Source organism: Ursus americanus, chromosome 6, assembly GCF_024610735.1.
Source record: "Ursus americanus isolate L20-20 chromosome 6, mUrsAme1.1.p, whole genome shotgun sequence".
NCBI lineage: Eukaryota > Metazoa > Chordata > Mammalia > Carnivora > Ursidae > Ursus > Ursus americanus.
Genome location: NC_142132.1, coordinates 61,229,891 through 61,252,221, shown reverse-complemented (window position 1 = coordinate 61,252,221; position 22,331 = coordinate 61,229,891). Strand labels below are relative to the sequence as shown.

The 22,331-nt window shown below is 34.5% G+C and overlaps 1 protein-coding gene across 1 annotated transcript in view; it reads right to left on the bottom strand.

Annotated features, from left to right (window-relative positions):
• Window positions 1-22,331, bottom strand: part of RTKN2 (rhotekin 2) — a 75,376-nt gene that overhangs the window by 6,459 nt on the left and 46,586 nt on the right. The window contains exons 8-11 of the mRNA XM_045783435.2: window positions 17,110-17,216; window positions 16,049-16,180; window positions 4,647-4,812; window positions 534-641 (exon numbers count right to left, since the gene is read on the bottom strand). Coding sequence (XP_045639391.2) covers window positions 534-641; window positions 4,647-4,812; window positions 16,049-16,180; window positions 17,110-17,216 — 513 coding nt within the window. The remainder of the gene's footprint in view (window positions 1-533; window positions 642-4,646; window positions 4,813-16,048; window positions 16,181-17,109; window positions 17,217-22,331) is intronic.

The following is a 22,331-nucleotide window of genomic DNA, read 5'->3' as shown; positions in this document are numbered from 1 at the left end:
CAGGCAGTCCCACAGAGAAATAAATACCCTTTCAAAGTGTGGGAAAATGGAATATTAATGAGTCTAGAAATCCAAAATTTTCCAAAGTATTAAACTTAACCAATTTTTTGACCTGAGATGAAAGCTTACATTTATTAATATTCATATATCAACATCACTTTAAAACAAATTCAATAAAATACAGAAAAAATTACAGAACATGATTATATTTTAGAATCTGCAAGTTTACATTTTCAGAATTTTCATCAGCTACTCAGCTAATATTTATTTTCAGTGCACCCTTATTCATTTTGAAGTCTTAACATTTTTGTTTGATCTTAAGCATTCAAACTATGAAAAATGTGTATTCATTAATTTTGTATTAATTCATCTATTAAACATGAGTTCCTTAGTCTATAATCATAGTCTTTTTTCATTCATTTTAACTGTGCCCTGAAAATTTGAGCATTTTAATGTCAATAGAATAAGCTGCTTGAGTATGGACAATGTTGTTTTTGTTACCCTGCAGCTTAGAAAAGACAAACCCCACTTACTCATATCATGGTAGACTGAGGTCGCCTCTTTTGTCAAGAACAAAGGTGGTTTCCGTGGTGACATAATCTCAATTTTCATAAGTTCTTCACAACAATGCTTCCATTGGCCTAAGAAAGACGGAAAAAGGCAGGCTAGTTTAAAACATAAATGTGAAGATGTATACTTCATTTTCAATAGATATCAACATATTTTTTGCTATGAAAAATAAGAGTGAATTTATAAAGCATTGCCTTAAGGAAGCCACGAAAACCTAGTACTACCCATAATTTTAAAGTCCAAGTCTAAGCGTAAGAGTAATCTATTTGAAAAATAAAGTTCTGTGCACAGATATAAGAAGCTAAGATCTCTAGGCTATTAAATACTATGCATTTCACTAAATGGTCTGAAATGTCTGTTCACGGCAAAATTTGTACAAGTTCACCTCTTTTAAATATTAAATAAAAATATCCAGTACTTAAGACAGTTGAAAGGTAAAAATCAATTGAAATAGAGTTATCTAGAAGGAAAGAGTGCTTTTCAAAAATGGTGTTAACTTTGAGAATTCTAATTAAGAAATAAGAATTGCTTATTTAACATTTATTTCTTCAAAGGATTATGCTTTTCAAAATTTGTATAACTCTAGAAAAACACTGCATTTTCATTCAAGTAAAAAGTGTATAAGAGCTTATTACAATAAAGACACATCAGTCAAAATTCTAACTGAATCTAATTTATTTTAGGAAAGACAGTTTTTAAATAAAGCCATTAGTCATTTGGAATAAAAAAAACCCCTCCAATCAGTTGTTTTGATTTTTAAGTTAAAATTCAAGAGTGTGGACAACATTAATTTTTCTTTTAATTATGTTTTACTACTTTCATCTTAAAATGCTCAGGCTTATTTCTTCTGAGTGTATATAAAAACTGTAACCTTTTTGTGTTTATTGTGTGCCTGCATGCTGGAAAACAACTGTGCTAGAGACTGTGTGTCTCTATATTAGTGTTATTAAAATAGGTTATTGAGCTCCACTATTCTTATACTCTATCTTACATCTGTAGAAAAGTAAATGTAGTACACATGTGCCTTTTTGGAATGATTTATGATGTATATTTCTCTTCCTTTTATTATATTCTCAGTCTCCATACTCAATATCCAATTTAGTTATTTTCCATAGCTTAAAAATAAAAGACATTTCATGTTTGGTCAAATTATCTATTCATTTTTGTTGTTTTAAATCTAATATACAGCCATGGTTATATGGTAATATGCATAAATTTTAAATCCATCACCTTAAATAGCTAAGAAACATAAAAAACCTTTTAGTATGTTTTACTACAATGCTAAGTATAGAATATGGTAAAAATTTCAAAATAGCCCACATAGCATCTCATAAAAGGAATGAAATCTTGAGTTTGAGGCTTCAAAGGTTGCTCTGCAGAATTTAAATCTAGAAGGATCTGAGATCTGATAACTTATTCCTCCCCTCCACTTCCTTTTTTAGATAAATATATAAAAGCCAGCTTTTTCTTCTTGGGGGCAGAAAAAAAAAGGTCTTATCTAATAGAAAAATAATGAAATACTTTGAACTAGCAAACATTTCTCCATCAAATGTTAGGCAAATTATAAAGTGTAGTATTTTCTCTACATTGATAGATGAAAGCTTTTCATTGTTAAACTGGTAGCAGAATACTAATCATGTTGAAGACTGGAATATAAAGCCATATTATCCCATGTGTTACTGAAGTCAGAGGTACAAGTGTGATATGTTCACTGGTCAATTTTACAATGGAAACATTTATTTTATCAGTGAATAAATTAGTATGCACAGTTAAACCTGATACCAACGTGCTAACACAAAAATAAAGGCTCAGTATGAAATATTAAAGTTATGTTGTGTTCACATAAAATCTGTATATTGAAGATGTTTACCACAATAATATTTGCTGTAATGTTCCCAGTCAAAATGATCTGTTATTCTAAGCTGCTTATGTAATTCAATATTTACATTGTTAAACACTTGAAAAAATTTTTATCTTTGATCCACCACTCCTAGCACTACCCCTTTTGATCATCCAAAACAAGTGTCATTCCTCTTTTACATGTTTGTTAACTCTCAAATATTAAAAATTAGCTATGACATCCCCCTTGCCTCCAAACTCCACTCTTCAGGTTGTTCTCGGCAAGCTAAACAGACCTAGTGCCATTAATGTTTTCTCATGGTTTTTAATTTTCTCATTATCCTGATTTTCTCCTCTTAATCAGAGTCAAGTAACTGAAATTTGCTCTAAATATTAAATTACTCTTAGTTTGTTCTGCCCTAAATATCTATCCTCAACTTTGTTCTACACATCAGATTTCGCCTAAGATCGCAAGAGGTACACTTACGCTTACCATTTACGAGTCAATCTTTAGGATAGTATAAACATTTCCATCTTTGCTTCATATCTTCATACACAATGAATTCTAAAGTACAAATCTAATAGAATTTATACTGAAAAGATTACATAGTTTGGCAGATTTTATCCACAAGTCATTAAATACTAAAGAAGTAGCCAGATGTGAGAACCTAGCTGTCATTGCTTTCTTATTTTGACAGTAATATCACGAGATTCGTATCCCTCAACTCCCCCATTTTTGCATGATAAATTATTTTATCTAATCTGGCGAATAAAAACATGAGACCATCTAGTAGTAGTTGATATCCAGACCATAATATTCTGCATTTTTACCTCCTTTCACCCCTTGTTCCTGTTTTTATACACATAAAAAATGTAAAATAGCAGAATCACTTCTAAAAATAATACAGTCTTTGTAAGACAAACTCTCTAGAGCAGAGCATTTAGGAAAGCAGTTAAAATTTCAGATGTGATCAGCAAACGAAAGGAAGTTGTTGTCTTTTAAGTTACACATCTAAGATCAGCTGAAATTTAAAAAAAAATGTAGTACATGCTGATAAGCATGGAAGAAATATTTAAACATCTATTCAGTGCCTAGAGATAGTACTTAAGTAAAACAAGTCCTAAAGAATTCCAGAAAGCTATAGAGGGAGTTCTCTGGCTTCCTGCAGTAAACCAGCAATCTCTTCAGGCCTCAATTTTCTCAACTTTAGAGCAGAGGGAAATCATTTCTGCCTTGCCGGGCTGTTGTGAGAAATAAATGAAGCCATATGGTATGTGGAAGGTAATCAATAAATTTAGTTCCCTTCTTTGCCCCCACCCCAACCATCACTATAAACACTTGACCAGGTCATGCATCACAGTAGGCTTATAAAAATTAATCTGAAGGGGACAGCAGGTATTAACTCTTTTATAAAGTTCCCAAAAACAGATCTTAAGAAGTCCTAAAATTTCTGTAGGATTATTTCTAGGAGTTGCAGAAACAACTTTCTATCGTTTGGAAATGGCTATCTTTTGTAATTCTATAAAAAAGCATTCTAAAGGCATAAAATACTAGTTGAATCTAATAGTAGGCTTAGTTTGACTAGAAATAGCCGTTATCAATAGTCTACATTTTCAGTATATGACTTCAGTATTTTCTTGTTGATAAAATTCCTCCTTAAATTGAGAATATTAGAACCTCCCATATTTTACATAGTAGAACTCTATTATATTACTATCACATTGTTTTTATAATCATGGGCTATATTATTGAAACTGAAAAATCATATGTATGGCTTAAAAAAAATCTTTGGATGATGTCCAAGATGATATAATGAATCTGGAGTTAACAGAAGGTTACATGAGCCTCCTGAACATTTCAAATCACTAACCTAGAGAAGTTTTTTACTACTCAAATGGCTTCTTATCCCTTTGATCAAACACACTTCCTTAACCAGTTAAAACCCAACATTTTGAAAAAATGTTGTCCAATTGTTTTAAGGACCAGAGAAACTTCAAAATAACAAGTAGGGATATGAGGAATTCAAAGGTATAATAAACTACAGGAAGTCAGGCACTGGGGAAAGTTTGAGAGAAAAAGGTATCAATGCATTGATGGTATACTATCATTTTATTCAAGAGCATAAAAAAAAACCCTTGGTACAAAGCATAAGATTATAATTTTAATATTTAGATTGCTTTGTGCATCTTTTCATGCTTCATGAATACATTATTAGCAAATCCAAACATCAACTTACTAAGATCAAAGAAATGCTGCCAGAAGGCTTCCATCCATTTCTGAAGATCTTCTCTACTGTCCACTGCAAAAACATGAGTTACAGCCTGTCCAGCAACAGGGTTGATGACAGAGAAATTATGAATTTTTTTCTTGGCATCCTTATCCATTGCCCGAATTCTGGTTTCCTAAAAATTAAGACAAAATTGGTGTTTTACAAGAGAATACTTTTGTAACGATCATATATATGTTTTATGCTTAGTTACCATACTTATACCAGATGCAATTATAAATCTTATGGCTGGTCATTTAAAATATGTAATTTTGAGAACTTTCAATATTCAGACTCAAATCAATTAAAAAAAATGCTTTGTATGAAAAGTACTGAGTGATGTTTCAAAGTATGCTACATAGAGAACTTACTTTAAATTACATGAGATTAAAACATAACCTGCTTTGATCTGTTTAAGTAGGAGTTTGCTGTCTTTTATATACATCTTAAAATTTGCAATAAAACAAGTACAGCATGTCATAACTGTAATGTGAATTATGTTAACTACATTTCCAACAGTAATGAAATAAAAGAATCAGTAAAGTATGTTTGTTATTCTAATATTCAGGCATTATATACAGTGTTATCACTTAAAGCAGTAAAACCATAACTTAGTGTTTACTGCAGCAAAGCAGTGAGGTTTTCTCCATTAACATTTATTTCATATGTAACATTCATTTACAAAGCTCTAGTTAAAGATCCGTGAAGTATTATAACCTTTGTGATAACAATTATTTTTTTTAAACACTGAATGCAACGATCTACAACAAAGGCAATGGTTTCATTCATGTTGGTAGTTTAAACTTTTTCTGCGTGGTACTAGGTATGACACTGTGGTGCTTATTGTGTCTACACGTAGAAAAGTCTTTTTCCCAAGTCATTCAGGCACCACCATGGCACATGACAAGCTAGCATCTACATGCAGTTTCCAAGGAGTTTTGGGAAAAGAAGTCTGGAATACAACAATCTATTTATGCAACAATAGGGATTTGGCTGCTTGGATAATGACTGATATATTTTTTTAAGATTTTATTTATTTATTTGACAGAGATAGAGACAGCCAGCAAGAGAGGGAACACAAGCAGGGGAGTGGGAGAGGAAGAAGCAGGCTCATAGCGGAGGAGCCTGATGTGGGGCTTGATCCCATAACGCCGGGATCACGCCCTGAGCTGAAGGCAGACGCTTAACCGCTGTGCCACCCAGGCGCCCCAGATAATGACTGATATTATTCTAGAGCGGTGCTGTCCATTAGAAATATGTGAGCCACATATGTAAATTAAGAATTTCTAGTAACCACATTAAGAAGGTAAAATGAAACTGGTGAAAATCATTATGTATTAATTAATTATCACAGTATTTTAAAATCGTGTTTTTTATGTAACCCAACACATCCAAAATATCATTTTAACATGAGCAAAAAACATTTTTTGAGATCTTTTACATTCTTTTTCATACTAAGTCTCCAAAATCCAGTCTCTATTTTATACTTTCAGCACATCTCCATTTGGATGTGTCACATTTTAAGTGCTTAACAGCCACTGGTGCATAGTAGCTCCTGTATGGGTAGAACAGTTCTAGACTAATATGTTTAAACCTACTGTAGTGTGTGTAGAAGAATATTTAGCTGGCAGTTACAAAAGCTGATTAGGAGTGAGAAGAAATTCCTCACTTCTTTCAGTATTGAGTGAAGAAAGATTGTATGTATAGTCACACCTCAAAACCAACATACGCGTATAATGATGTCTATGCGGACATCACAGAAGTAGCAAAGAGTTACAAAGAAATGCTATACATTCCCTGAAAAACGGGCAGGTGAACACCTTACACACCAGCTCCCCCTCATCCTCAGTTTGTAGCTCTCTGCGGTTTCATTTGCCCCCAGTCAACCGCAGTCCAGAAGCAGATGACCATCCTCCTGACATATGGTCCCAAGGTCAGTAGTAGTCTAATGCCACGTCTCAGTGCCTACGTCATTCACCCCACTTCATTTCATCACACAGGCATTTTATCATCTCACATCATCACAAGAAGGGTGCATACAGTACGAGGACGTATTCTGAGAGACAGAAAGACCACATTCACATAACCTTTATTATATATATTGTTAGAATCATTCTATTCTATTAGTTACTGTAGTTAATCTCTTACTGTGCCTAATTTATAAGTTAAAATTTATCAGAGCTATGTATGTTTAGGAAAAAAAAAGTCTAGACAGGGTTCAGTACTATTCAGAGTATCGGGCATCCACTAGGAGTCTTGGAACGTATCCCCTGCAGATAGGAAGGGACTACTGTGTACTACAGAAGTTCTTTCCTGAAGGAAGGAATTTTTATTCAAGAATAACATGAGGAAAAAAAATGTATGCTGCATGAAGTAGCAACGTAACTTTGAAGGTGTGGAGCCTCACAAAAGGGAAGGATTTGGTAACCATCTTAGAGACAGTCTATCCTGCCAATTTTAAAATGTAAGAACGTGAGTGTCTTCAGAGGGTTATAATGGACTTATGGTCAGCATTGTAATTTAAAAGAACAGGGTCTTTTTACATTCCTATGCTGTGGTAATAAACTTTGTGAATTAACTCTTTTAAGTAATTATTTATACAATATAAAAACAAAATGGTGTCCTAAATGGTATCCTTGGAGGCTGAAAATGCATATAATCCATCTCTTTAAATAGAAAGCTTATTATCACCAGCAGAGAATGACTTAAGCTCTAGGAAGAATCTTTAATATGCTCTCAATAAGATTTATTGAAGGCTGACTCAGTGGGAGAGGAGGGCAAGAGAACCCTCTATTGCTATTAGTATTTTAAAAAAAAACAAAAATGAAATATGAACTATTCTTGTTGAAATTGTGCTTCCCTCCATCCAAATCTATCTTGATACAAATTTCTGACTACCTTTTGTATGTAGGATTAAAATGGATTCAACTTTTAAATAAAGAAAGTGTGATTTTTACAGATGAATATGTACATCTTTAATAACACCAAGATATCATTTCAAATGAAAATAGCTATGTAGATACTCTGATGAACTGGATCATTTATATCTTTCTAAGAGAATATAATGCAATAATATAAAAATACTATACATTATACACTCCATTAACTCTGAGAACCATAAATACCACTAAATTTTTAAAACATGAGCAGCTTTTAAAAGGTGCAAATGAAACACAAAATAGATCATTTGAATTAACTTACTATATTTTATCACCCAAAATAATTTAACCAATGGGAATTTTTTCAACTAAAAAACTGCATGTCAAAGAAAAAGTCATTCAACAAATAAAGTTTCTGATAATGTCAGAAAGTCTATGCAAGTTGTTTTTCATTGTGGACAAAGTATCAAGAAGAGTGCTTAAAACTGCACTTCTCAAACGAGGAATGGATTAGAAAACACAAGGTGTGTTTTAGGGTATGAAAGCAAGAAGCTTTTTGCTCCCGCTATTTCTACCGCCTAAAATATTGTCTGTCACTCACTGTATTTGAAATATATTTGAAGAATAAACGAACGAGAGAGAAGTACAACTCAGATAATGAGGATTTTAGGTTGACAGACTCAGACCCCAGAGATGATCCTAATCCCACTCTTTATAGATGAGGACACCGATGTTCTGAAATCAGTTTTCTATCCAAAGTCAGAGTTTTCTGCCCAAACCATTTAGTTGATTTGGGAGGCTTTACAGCCAACTTTTATTGCTTTGTGGACAGGTTTGAGACTATTCACTGTGAAATTTTAATCCTTGGCTGCATCTGCTTCGTCAGTCAGCACACAGTGAACTGCAACCTTGTCCACTGCATGAGACGGCGGGTACTCAGAGGCGGCCAAGGGAAGTCAATAAAAATATAATCTGAGAACTCAATGCTGTAACAAAATACAGTTAACTCTGTTAACTGTAATCAAAGGAAAGTTTCTTTTTAGGTTGTTCATTATTTTGAATTAAAACTGTGCTTCAACCACTCGATTTCTGTGATAATGGAAAATTACTAAGTCAGGACTAGATTTATGAACTGTTTCTTACCTTACTTTTTGACTATATGACCTTTAAAAAGTCTACTATGTACCCAGATTATGGTCTCTAAATACTCTTTCCTGTGAAAAGGAATCAGAGCTCTTTACAGAGATGGCTGATTCTCAGCCTGGGCCAGGAAATGTACAGGATAATCCCAGAACATGTTCTCCTCCAGAAATCAAAGATTACTAGGGTTGTATCAAAAGGACTCAAGAACCAAACTGAAGAGGCTTTCAGTAGCCAAAGATGGGACCACCTGAATGTCAATAACAATGGTAATGGATTGATGCATGAAATGTCTTTGAATCTATAAATTCATAATGATATTTAAAAATGAACTCCTTTGTCACTTTTGGAGGATGCTAAGGGAACCACCTCACTATTTTGGTAACTAGTTAAAGTCTTTCCTACAACAATTGTACCTCAACCAAATAGCTGATAAAGTAGAAGTTTCCCAGCTAATAAATGAAGACTATTAAAATATCACCAGTTTGCAATCCCTAACGAAATAAAGGATCTGAATGATGCTCATCTGTGGATGTTAATATGAATAGAAGACTCAGACATATTAAATGGCTCACAATATGGGGTGCCTGGGTGGTTCACTTGGTGTCGGCTCATCTCGTGGTCGTGAGATCAAACCCCACATCAGCCTCCACACTCAGCGCGAGTCTACTTCAGACTTTCTCTCCCTTGCTCACTCTCTCCTCCAACTCAAGCCCTCTCTCTCTCTTAAAAAAAAAAAATCTTTAAATACCTCCCAATAAAAGTACACAATATTTCCTAAGATATATTGTTACTAACCAACCAACCAACCTAAATCGGAGCCAAAAATAGAAGGGAAAAGGAAAAAGACAACTCAAACATGCAAGCAACAAAACCAGACTATGGAAAACTCTGTAGGATAAATGACCCAATTTCTTCAGTAAGTTGTGTGTGTGAGAGAGAGTGTGTGTGTGTGTGTGAGAGAGAGAGAAAGAGAGAGAAAGCACACGAGAGTGCTAGAGGCCTCCAACAGATTTAGAGTTTAAGAGACCAAATCAATTAACTGCAATATATAACCTTTATTTCAAAATCCTGATTCAAAAACTAATTTAAAAATTACAGGACTGGGAAATTTGAACACTGAATTTTTGATGATATATTGACTATATATATGACTATATATTTTTCTAAAGTATGATAATTGTTAATATTTACAAGTAAAATCATATAGTCTCCATGATTTGCTTCAAAATAATTCTACGGTGGGGGCAACGTGTGAGGGCAGAGATAGGTTTATTTCTACCCTTCTCTTTATAGATTCTCTTTAAATTTTTCCCCTTAAAATTGGAAACAAAATACAAGTACAAAAACTAAGTGCCTGCTTTCCTACCTATAATGCAGAGATAATATTATTTCACTCACAGCTTCCTCATAAACATGTTGTAAGAATAAATGACTTCTTTGAAAGGTGTTTGGTGTAAAGTCTTGTTAATCAGGAATGAAAACAAAATGTTGCTGGCCAAAAACAAGCTTTAGATCTTATATATGCTCTAATGACAAAGAAAGTATACCTTCACAATACATGGCAAGGAATGTTTGAAACCACAACCATAAATTACATGAAACATTAGGAAAGATTAGTATTAGTGCGATATAATTATTTTCAATTTATGTCAATTAAATCAGATGTAAACTCCTAAAGGAAAAGGCTTGTTTAAATAATTATTTTTGCTATATTTAATGAAGGACAATCTAAATCGTTGGTAGGATAGAGACATTAAAGGGCTAACATAATCAGAAAAAAAATCCCATGTGCTGTATAACAATCTTGCTTGCTAGGGTCCATGACAAACATAATGGTTAAAAGCAATTTCAAGACAATTTAACAAAGGTCTATCACACCAAGTAGTGATATTGACTTGTTTAGTACAACTTTTATTCATTAAATTGAAGCGATACATAGTATTTAAATCAAGAAAAGACTTTCGATCACAAAGACACACACCACTTTTCCATCCCACTCCCTACCCCACTGGCAATGGATAAAACTTTGGCCAATAAAATGTTTTCTACAATGTATAGAGGATTCAGTGGCTCAGTTAAGTACCCCTGATTGGGAATGTCTTGCTCAACAACATTAATAGGGAAGTTTTTTGAAGTTGAAGCAATCACTTTGAAGTAAACCACCCTTTCAAATTTGAATTGAAAAGAGGAGGGGAATAGCTTAGGCTTTTCTTTCTTTAATGTGACACTTTCCACACATGGCTCCCTATGAAAATTAATAAACTGACTTAGCTTTATAGGAAATGCCATTTAGAAGAACAAAAATTATAGTTAGAGAACAGATCCTGTGATCAAAATAACAGAACTATTATTTATATACCTTAGCAACTGCAAAATTTATGTTTTTACATAATTTTAAAAGAGGCATTAAACAAAATCATTGTTTTCTAAAGCATGAGAGAAGACAACCAAAAGAAAAGAACTCTGATTTGTATTTGATATTTAACATTATTAAACATAAAAAGATCTTAGAGACCCTGCATTGAAAATATACTAAAAACTGAAACAAAAGCACTATTCTTTAAAAGTTTTATTTGGAGCTCACCTGCTCTACAGATCAGAAAATACCAAGTTGGCGTTTATCAAAGATCTTGTTTATTTGAGAATATACTAATAGCATGTAACCCTTAGAAATTTCCAAAGTAAACCAAACAATGAAACCATCTACCTTATATTCAAAAATCAAGTAATTTAAAACACTGAATAAGTAAGAATCTATGAGTTTATCATTAATACAGGGAGAACACAACAGACACGACACTCATTTGCTTCTTCTGGAAGGAGGAATATTGCTCTAATACATACTGCCAATATCTGTACAAGACCAGCAGGTAATACCAACTCCTTACTCTGAAAACTGGTAATTAAAACTTTCATCCTGCCTTTTCAGGAGGGCCTGGGATTCATTCTTACTTGATGAGAAAAGTCCTTCTTTATAAAGAATGCCAGCTAATACACGTAGAATGAGGGATATTATGAGAATAACATATGCAATCTCCAGTGTAACAACCAATTCAGACAAGGGCAATCAGGTCACTAAAACCATTACGTGAGAGACTACTGGATGACAAAGATATTCACACTGTGCCAAACTATCACCTCACTGACTACTTGCTAATAGTAAGAAGGAAAACTTACCTTTATGCTGGAGAGAGCTAGTGGTCACCACCTTAACCAAGTCATTAAACGTGACATTGCCAATAATGAGACAACCTGACTGCATGTGTCTCTGAACAGAATGCCCTATAAAGTATTTGTCATTATGTCATAAAACATGCTTGTAAATAATGTTTAGAATGAATCCAATCAAGCCTCTAGACCTAATTTACAGTTTAGAAGAATGCATAATCCTTGAACATTCCTAGATTGAAAGCAAAAGCTGAAAGGATGTCTTAGGGAAAATGGGGAAATGTGAATATGGACCGGATTATTAGATGATATGAGTATTATTGTTCATTTGGTTGGCTGTGATAATGGTATTGTAATTTCATTTACACACACACACACACACACACACTGTTTTAGAGTTTCCTATTTTTAAGAGTTGCATGTTGAAGTATTCCGGGGTGTTGGAGACTTATGTTCAAATGGGTCAGCCAAAAATATAGATAAGAGGCTTTACAGACTCACAGCTATAAGACAAATACGGTCTGAAGGTGACTATAGTTGATGACACTACTGTATAATTGAAATTTGTGAAGAGAGCAGAACATAAACATTCTCACAGAAAAGCTTAAAAAACCTATAATCCAATAATGATTGTAGTAATGATTACACAACTGTATATTATCTGTTAAAATTATCATACCGTACACTTATAATTGGTGAATTTTATTTTATGTAAGCTATACTGTCATAAAATAAATTAAAAATGAAATACAAAGAGCTTCAACTCCCCCTAAGAAGAACACCTAGAGAGAAAGCAAACTGGACGGCAATAGTAACTGCCGAATCTCGGTGGCATGAGTGTCACTCCAGCATTGCCTCAGCATCTCCATAAATCTCAATCAGTGTCTAAGGTGAGAAAAAATAAGTAAAAATGACTTTAATAGAAGATATAACTGCACAGCAGCCAGGCTTACAGAAGTAACAAATAGACTTCTTGACTGAGATAGTCATATTTAAATAAGGAAACCAGGGTGTTTACTGCTAAAGAGCAGTTTTCAGGTGAATGGAAGGGTTCAAGGGAAACCCGAGGCAGGAGTAGGAACTGCCAACAGGAGAGCTGCTGCAGAGAGAGGGCAGGAATCAGCCCTGGAGAAAAGGAAGATAGCAACATCACAAAGCTAGAGAACGGAACACCTTGGTATCAGTTCAATCTCTGAGATCAACAACTGAATTCTATTAATCTTCTCAACCTAACCCTTACCTCATGGTTTAATCTTAAAATCCCCTTTTGTACTTGAGACAAAAGTCATGCACAATGACAATTTATGTCATCAGTTCTCAGGGTCAAATATAGCCCACGTTGTCCCCACGTCTAAGGTCGAGTCTATACAAAATACTAGATTAATCATTTTCCTGTGAATTTGTAATGGTCAATTGTGAAACCACCACTGGGATTTCTAAGTATGGTGATTTCAGTCATCTTAATAATGGAGCTGATTGACTACAGAATCCCATCAGTCACCAGGCCATCAGCTTTTATTACCACAAGGAAAAATGAGTCAATTGAAAAAAGGTCAATTCAGCTGGGCCACGTAAACACTGTTAACTGCTTTTCTGGAATTACACCCTTGTCATCAGACAAGAAAATACAGATACCCTGGTTACAGTAACAGAGGGGTTCCACTATAACTGCCCTCTTACATTTAAATGCTAAAGATTCAACACATGTCTACACCATTGCCTAGAGGTAGAAACTGTGGCTTCAGGCTCACAACCTCATTTCAGAGATACTTCTTACTTTCAAAACTTATTCAGAGTGGGTATGGAGATAGGAAAAAGTCTAATTTTGTCTTCCAAATCTAGTCTAGCAGTATGTCTGTGAGGAAATAGAAAAACAGTGAGCCACATAATTTTACTTACTAGCTAGACAAGTTCTATCTGATCTGTGAGTCTGTTTCTTCACTTATAAAACAGAAATAACATACCTATAAACAGGGCTGACTTACCTGCTCTGTCTGCCATAAAGGACTGATATGGTAAAATGAACACCTTGAAAACTGTTTTCAAATAAAATAAATGAATTTTAAAATATCCTTTATCTAGATTACATTTTAATTTGCTTTAGGACTATCCATATTCTATTGTACAACATGTAAGAGAAAAATTGGTAGAATTCTATTTTTACTACCTAGGTACCTAGTGAAAAACAGTTTAGACAAAATCATCTATGCAGAGCTCTTGTCAAAACATCTACCTGAATCTAGTGAACAATTAGTCAAAAACAGATGTGGGGACTGGCATGGACTTTTCCAAAATATCAATATAATAAAAGACAAAACAAGAAAAAGAGGCAGTGTATGATAGGTCCAATTTAGATAAAAAGGAAACAATCAAAAGACATGGTGGCCAGCTGCAATTTGTGATCCCTGATGGGGGTCTTGGATCTAACATTAAACAAACATTAGAAAGAACCGTGGGGACAATTGGGATAATTTGCTCTATATTAGATATTATTATTTTTTCAACAATAAATTTCTTGAGTGTGGTAATAATATTATGGTTATGAAGGAAATGTCCTTGTTTTTAGGAGAAACATGCTGAAATGTTTTAGGGAAGAAACGTTATGCTGCTTGTTACTTACTTTCAAACGGTTCTGAAAAAAATCTCAAACTACATAAACAGAAAGCAAATATGGGAAAATATTAACAACAGCTGAAAAATCCAGATGAAGAGTATACAACTGTTCATTATTCTATTCTTTCAACTTTTCTGCACATCTGAAATTTTCAAAGGGCTAAGGTGGGGAAAAGCGGGCACTACATACAAAACACAGGCAAGTAATGAATAAATTATATCAATTTCCCAAGAATAAAAACATGGTTTCATAAACCTAATTATCTAAATCAAAATAAATTCACCATGTTATAACACTGAGGTTTATTATTTAAGAGTAACACTAATCTTTCTGATACACAAAACAGATAAATTAAGTGGACTTAATTTAAAAGGTCTCACTGAAGAATTTCCTTTAAGAAAAAGCAGTATAATTTCTAAAAGCAGGATAGAAACAGACCAAATGTTATTGGAAAAGATCAGAGAAATTAACTCAAATCCTTATAGATTAGCAAACTCATATCCATATGTTTCTCAGGACATACAAATTTATATTTTTTCAAAAGATAATTTAAAGTCAAGTAGAACATGTACAGTTAACAGATGTGATGGCTCATACTTTATACATAGCCGTCAATTAAACCACTCCAAAAGCAAGCAAAGTAAAATAACTAGAAACAATTAAGTACAGTCTATGAACAGAAAACATGATATTCTGCTCTAGAAATGCCATTAAAGTGCTCCAGAGTAGGAATGCCAAAAAGAGGGGGAATAATAGGCTTGGATAACAGATGAAGATAAATTTAAGATGACGGGGTAAGTGTGTGCGTGTGCATGCATGTATGCAGGTATATGTGTGCTTGTGAGCGCACATGTGTGTGTGGCGGGATTGGAAGGGATCAGGCCCTCCTGTTCTGACACAAGGCTGGACAACTGCCGATCAATCCCACAAGAAATCAGGAGGTATTCTCAGGCTCACAACTGTCTTTTTATGGGTTCATTTGAATATTAACTACAGAAAGCATCACTGTAACATGAGCTAATGATTTATGTTTATATAATCTCTTAATAAATTCATGAAAAATTTAAATATCATGTTAATATGGAGTTACATTCTCTGCTTTAAAACCGATTTACTGGTATAGATTTCCAGTTACTATGTTTTTCTCAGGAAATATACAGTATTTCCTTTACCAGATAAGCTCTGTAATGGAGGAAAAATAAGATTAATTTATCTTCATGAACTAACCTATTTTTTTAACTTTTTATTTTTATTTTTTTAAAGATTTTACTTATTTATTTGGAAGAGAGAGACAGGGATAGCGAGAGAGAGAGCACGAGCAGGGAGGAGAGAGAGAAGCAGTTTCCCCACTGAGCAGGGAGCCCGGCTCCATCCCAGGACCCCAGGAGATCATGACCTGAGCTAAAGGTAGATGCTTAACTGACTGAGCCACCCAGGTGCCCCTGAACTAACCTATTTTTAGCAGTCCTTCCCTTTTGTCCATAAAATGGTAACAATGTGAATTGTATAGAAAAGAACAAACCTTATAAAATGTTATATCTTTATTTTCAAAATAGCATTTTATTTACCTTGTTAATGGACACTACCAAAGCTGGTTCCACTTTAGCTTCAATTTCTTCTGGAGTGTAAAAACAATAGAGTTTACCCCCTCTTAAAACACAATACAACCTTCTCCAACTAATCAGGCTTTCTGCCATTTGCTGAAAAAAAATTCAAGAAACCATCAACCTTAATTATTATTTATCATTGTTAAATTCAACAAAATACTTCAATTATCAAAGTTATATTAGTTTAAAAAAATTTTAAATGTGATAGAGTTACCCATTAACTTAGTGTGCAATAAGTCAATAGTCCAAAATTGGAGTAAGTTAATATCACAGAAGAAAGGTTTTAAATTCTCAAAAGCATTAAGCAAAATGGAGGTAACGATTACCACAAAACTTTTACACACATAAAATCATAAATCAATGCAGTTTTAGAAAAGCTAGTTTAACCAAAATTAGTTCTTAAAATTCCATAGCAATCCATCTAATGACTCAAAAAATTATAAAAATAACTCAATACTCAAAATATAATTTTCCCTTACTTTTCTCAGAACACTGGAAAATGTTGACTACCCTGTAAGAATGCAAATTTTCTTTCCTCTTAATGGAATCTTTAAAAAAAAAGTTATTGATTCATTGAAGCCCATAATTAATTATTTACTGAATATAAATAACTCTGGTTATAAATAAATCAGGAGTAGGTGGCACAGAGGCAGCTTTGGAAGCCCAGAGGCCTAAACTGTGCCAAAAGCTGTCTGCCAGAACGGACTTTCTACGAAAGGTGTGGAACAGTCCTCATCTGCTTCCACAAGGAGCCCTCTGCTGCTGATTATCCTGTGCCTGCTATTATGAAGCAGGGGAACCAGCAGAGGCAGCTCCTTGGCCATCAAAACTGCATTAGACCCCTCCCCTTCCCTCCTTCTCACCCCCAACCCCCTCACCCCCATTCTATGTCTAACGTGGGAACACTATCATTTAAAAGGCGGCTTTAAAAAATACTTCTTATTATCAGAAGGCGAAACAACTGCCAGTATATTAAGATCTAGATTACAGCTATAACTGTAGGATATTTAAAGTCCTCCAACCTGCTGATTAAGAAATCCTGCAAATGCATCCTCAGCCATACAGGCTGGCTGGGCGACGAGGCGGCAGCACATGTTGCCATATAAGGGAAGCCAAAATGAAGACTCCTCTATTTAAACAAGATAGAAAAAAAAAAAAAAATCAAGTTACAAACATGTTTAAGGTCATTAAACATTTTTATGTTTTTTTTTTCTTTTTGCAACTTTTTTTCTTTATGTAAGAACATATGTAAAGGTTCATCCTACTCAAATATGAGTGCCATAGTTAATGACAAAATCAAATTATGAGAAAGTAGACAGGATAAGATGTTATTAAACTGATAGCTCATCAAATGCCTTCACCTAGAATAGACACAGAACTTTTAGTTTCTTGATCTCTTACTTGATCTTAAAGTATTTAATCAACGGAGATAGTTCAGGGCATTAAAGTAAACTCATCTAATATAAAAAAAATCTAATAAAATGATTTTTGTACATCAAATTCTACTTTTTGTTCTAATTTTCACTATAGTAATAGCAAAGTGATCCTCTAAATAAAACATTTCAGAGCACAATTTCATGATAATACTTTAATAAGCCCTTTGGCTCTTCTTCTTCCCCTTCTCTTACTGAACATAGGTAGGTGGAGCCCACCAACCTGGGCACCTGCACCGGGAGTTGTGGGAGGAGCTGTGGTGTGCCGAGCAAGGTGCTAGAGGGATGGGTAGGGTGAGTAGGAGAGCTGCCAGGCAGGAGGTGTCAGAGCCTGAATGGGCTGAGGAAAATGGAGGACATGGGGCATAGCCCACGGGGGAATCTCTCCTCAGGGAGAGGCCTGGTGTGGGGGTCAAGGTCCAAGCAGAGTGAAGAGAGTGCCTCCATGGTGTGGCTGCTCACCGTGAGGTATCAGAACCCAAAGAGTAAGGAGAGTGTACACATTTGGCAGGTGATTCAGCCATGGAAGTCAGAATCTGAGAGCAGTGAGGACACAATCCATACATTCAGTGACCCAGAACAGTGTGTCAGAGCCCGGTGAGAAGGACATCTGAGAACAGTCACTGGGCATGGGGTTCAGAGCACAGGCAGGCTGAAGGGGGTGTCCACATGAGGTAAGGGAAAAGGCAGCCAGGCCTGGGAACTTCAAGCCTGAGGAGAGTAGGGCTATCTGGGCTGTGTGAGCCTCAGGAAAGTAAGGAGTGTCCACTTGGAGGAAGGGACAACCTAGAATGAGGAGTCAGAGCTCTAGCAAGGAGAAGAGAGCATCCGTATGGGAAGATAGAAGAATGGTTGCTTTCAGGAAGACTGATCAAAGTAAATATGTTAAAGGTAATAGAAGACAGTTTCCTCTGTGTCAGAAAAAGGAGTTATAAACGTGTAGAATGAATTCTGCACTGTTGGGATTAGAACTGGATGCACTGGTGTGGACTCATGATTTCCAACATATAGAGATTAAGAAATATAAGGCAACATTGTGCGTATGTGCAGCTGTGTTCACTCAGAGGGCCTGAGGAAAGCAACACCCTAATAGTAGTGTTCTGATAGCAGTGAATGTACCTAGAGCCCAGAACATGTCTTCTAAATATTATTTCCATTAAAAAGAACTGGCATTCCTTGGAGAAATGACTGGTTCCAAGGCTGGGGCACAGAAAGTACCTGACGAGCTTGAAATATCTTGTTATGCCACAAAGCAAGGAACTACTCAAGGAATAATGAGAACACTGTCAAAAAGACAACAGAACCCGTCTTGAATGTGCTCCCATTGGCCATATTGGAGACAACCCAAACCTTAAACAGTATTAACAGATTTTGATGCACTAAATAAAATAGGAAAACATGAGTCCATATTGATATAAATGAGTAAATTGGAAACCAATAAGAAATACACTTCCATAGTTTCAAGACACAAAATATATATTAATTGCAAAGGGGAAACAAGAGTAAATTTACAGTATAGAAGGTGAGCAGACACCACACTAATCAAGTGGTCAAAGTGAAAATCATCAGTATTGGGATGAATCGAAATTATATGCCATTTGACAGAATGCAATGACACTAGCATCACTTCTGTGATATTTCTGCCAAAGATGCATATCCTAAATCTTAACCCAAGAAAACATCAGCAAACCCATATTTAGGGACCTTCTACAAAATAACTGACTATGATGTTTAAAAATGTCAAGGTTATAAATGCCAAAAAAAAAAAAAAAAAAGAAAAAGAAGAAGAAGAAAAGAAAAAAACAAAAAAGAAAAGAAAAAGAAGAACTGGTCCAGTTTGAAAGAAACTGAAAGAAGCATGATAATTAAATGCAATGCGTGATTCTGCACTGGATCCTTTGGTCATGAAAGACATTATTGAGACAATAAGCAACATGTTATTAGAGTCTGATGATAAAAAGGTGGTAATGTATTAATATTCATTTCCTGACTTGGATATTGGTAGTGAAGTAGCCGATGTCCTATTAGTAGGAAATACATATTAACATATTTGGTGGTAATGGAGAATCATGTAAACAACTTGCTCTCATGTATTCCGGGGGGGGGAGGAGATCTTGACATTAAACTTGTAACTTTTCTGTAAGTTTGAAATTGTTTTAAAAAGTTCTTTCAAAAGCCGTTAAAACATTCCTTTAATGTAGTGTGTAGGTAGGCACAGAGCCTTCATATTTGCATAATTCTGTGTATTAGGGTGTGAATAAAAACCCAATATATGGCCCTTTGCCCACACTTGCCCACACAAAAATGATTTTCAAAGTTTTTAGTGGATCCCTGTTGGTAATGACTATAAAATGACTAGCCATTGGCTCTTATTATTATTGACCCAAAAGTCTTAATAACTCTGGAAAATAAAACATTTTTAGGTAAAAATACAATTACATAATAAATAGATGCCATGCCAAGGTTTGGTACATCAGTTATGTGAAAAAGACCAGCCAAAATGAAGTAGAAAGTAAAACAAAAAGTTTTTAACAGCCTGCTTGCTCATCATTCTACAATAGAATAGAGCACAACAAACTGCCTGGGAGTATTCAAATCGTTTTTATTAATATCTTGGTAAAGCTGCTATCTTTCAGAAATAAAGGGTTTGACCAGGGAGAAATAAAAGCATAAATACAATACAGGCAATGATTCTAAAACACAGGCATAAATAAATAAATATATGAAAATCTCCTTTCCTAAAATAGGCAGGAAATGAAATAAAAATTGTATAAAAGCAGGCATCTGAGTAATACATCTGAAATCAACTTTGTGATTTATGAATTTAAAGTTTGAAAGCAAATTTCTTTATATAGCAATCCCAGATTTATGAATGGCTTATGTTCTAAATATCTGTAAGCTAGTTGTATTTAAGTTAGGATGCACTTTCTAAAAAAAATAGTATCATAAATGATGATTAGTTTTTCAGATGAGTTCATAAAGTTTATCCAATCAATGATGTACCTGGAACCTAAATACCACATGTAACAATGTGCTTCTCTTGTAAAATAAGTTTAGATTTCATAGCATGCAGAGAAAAATAATTTCTTCCTGATTGTAGTCCTTAAGAAGGGATACTGGATGTAGAAGTCCTTTTTCTACAGACCCCTCGCCACATACTCTGCAATCACCTGTCCCTTCGAACCCAGGTTTCTTTAGCTCAGGACCCCTGTGGAATGAAGCATAAAGTCACAGCTGCTTCTCTTGACTTCTGACAAGAAATATGGCCTCTAGGCTGGTCACTTCACCTATTTGAGTATCAAGTCTTCATTTTTAAAAAAACTACCTTCTTAGTAGGAGAGTTGTTGTGAAAATCAAGTAAGATAAAGTGTAAATGGCATCTATCATTGTGTCTGTCACATAGTAGCTGCTTCTCATAATTTCACATCCAGGGCAGTCTCACTCTCAAAACCACACCCTTTCCATTTGCAGAGCTGTCTCCATCTTTGTGCAACATATCTAATCAAAATACTTAATTCTTCTTTTCTAACCAAGGGCAGCATTGGTACAAGATGAAATGAAACAGGAAGTGAAAAAGCAATTTGACTTTTCACTACTTAAAGATTTTATCTAATTCATTTGTAGTTTCAAATGGGGAACAAAATGGTGTTTAAAAATGACAGCAACAACAAAAACAAAACACAGGCAAGGGAAAGAATCCAGATAACATCTCAGTTCCGTGTGAGTCAATCTTCACAATGTGGTTTCATTGTTTTATAAAAAGCATAAAAATTTCTTGATGATAAAGATATCATTTTAGTTTTTCCTTTCAATTATCAAGAATAATACTGAGTTATAAATTTTTAAAAATCTAGTATTTCCTCTTGATTTTATAAACACTGATATAATTTTATTTAGGAAAACTCACTGTATTAACATAGATTTATATTAATGAATAAATTTGAGGATGGCATTTTTTTGTATAAAATTATTTTCTTTAAACTACAACATTTCTTCTTTTTCAAAATATGACTGATTTCCAAGATTTTAATTTACACACACTCCTAGGAATATACATACATATTACATAAAGAGTTAGGCACATAGGCTACTATTTCTTAAAATTTTTTCTGTGGGGTCTTCAAGTTCCAAAGCCAACAGTTTAAGGGTGTTATTATTTTAGGCATAGGTCTTCTCACAGTCTTTAATATGTTAGTCTGGATTGTGTTTCTCTAAAACAGAGCCATACCACATAGTTCCCATGCTGATCTGCCCATGAACATTTTATTAAATAAGAATCAAGTAATATCTTACAGAACACTGAAGACAACTGAGGAATCACTGCTAAATTAATGCCTCCTTTATGAATTGTATTCCTTTCTACAACTTTTCAGATGATTTGGTTGAAAGAATGGAGCCTTTCATCATCAATTCCATTATTCACACATCGATAGTATTTTGAGTCTTTAGGTGCTTTCGCAGTCATCATCCCTGACCAGAAAGCATAGCAGAAAGAGCACAGCCTGTCCTGGATTATTTAAAGTCTGGCTCACCCACTTGCTAGCTACATGAGCTAGCATGTTATGTTCTCTAGGCTGCAATTCACCCATCTGTAAAATGTAAATGGTAATAAAATGAGGAACTTGTGAAGGTCACAGAGCTAGCCAGTGGTAGAACTAGAATAGGAGTCCAAGGCTGATGGCTCCACAGTCTAGACTATTAATCACTTCATTGTAATGTTTCTTTATAGATACATCTCACAGATACCAGGAATGAAAACTGCTGCAAATGTTTGTTTACTTACATTTTATTGTGGTAAGAACACCTAACAG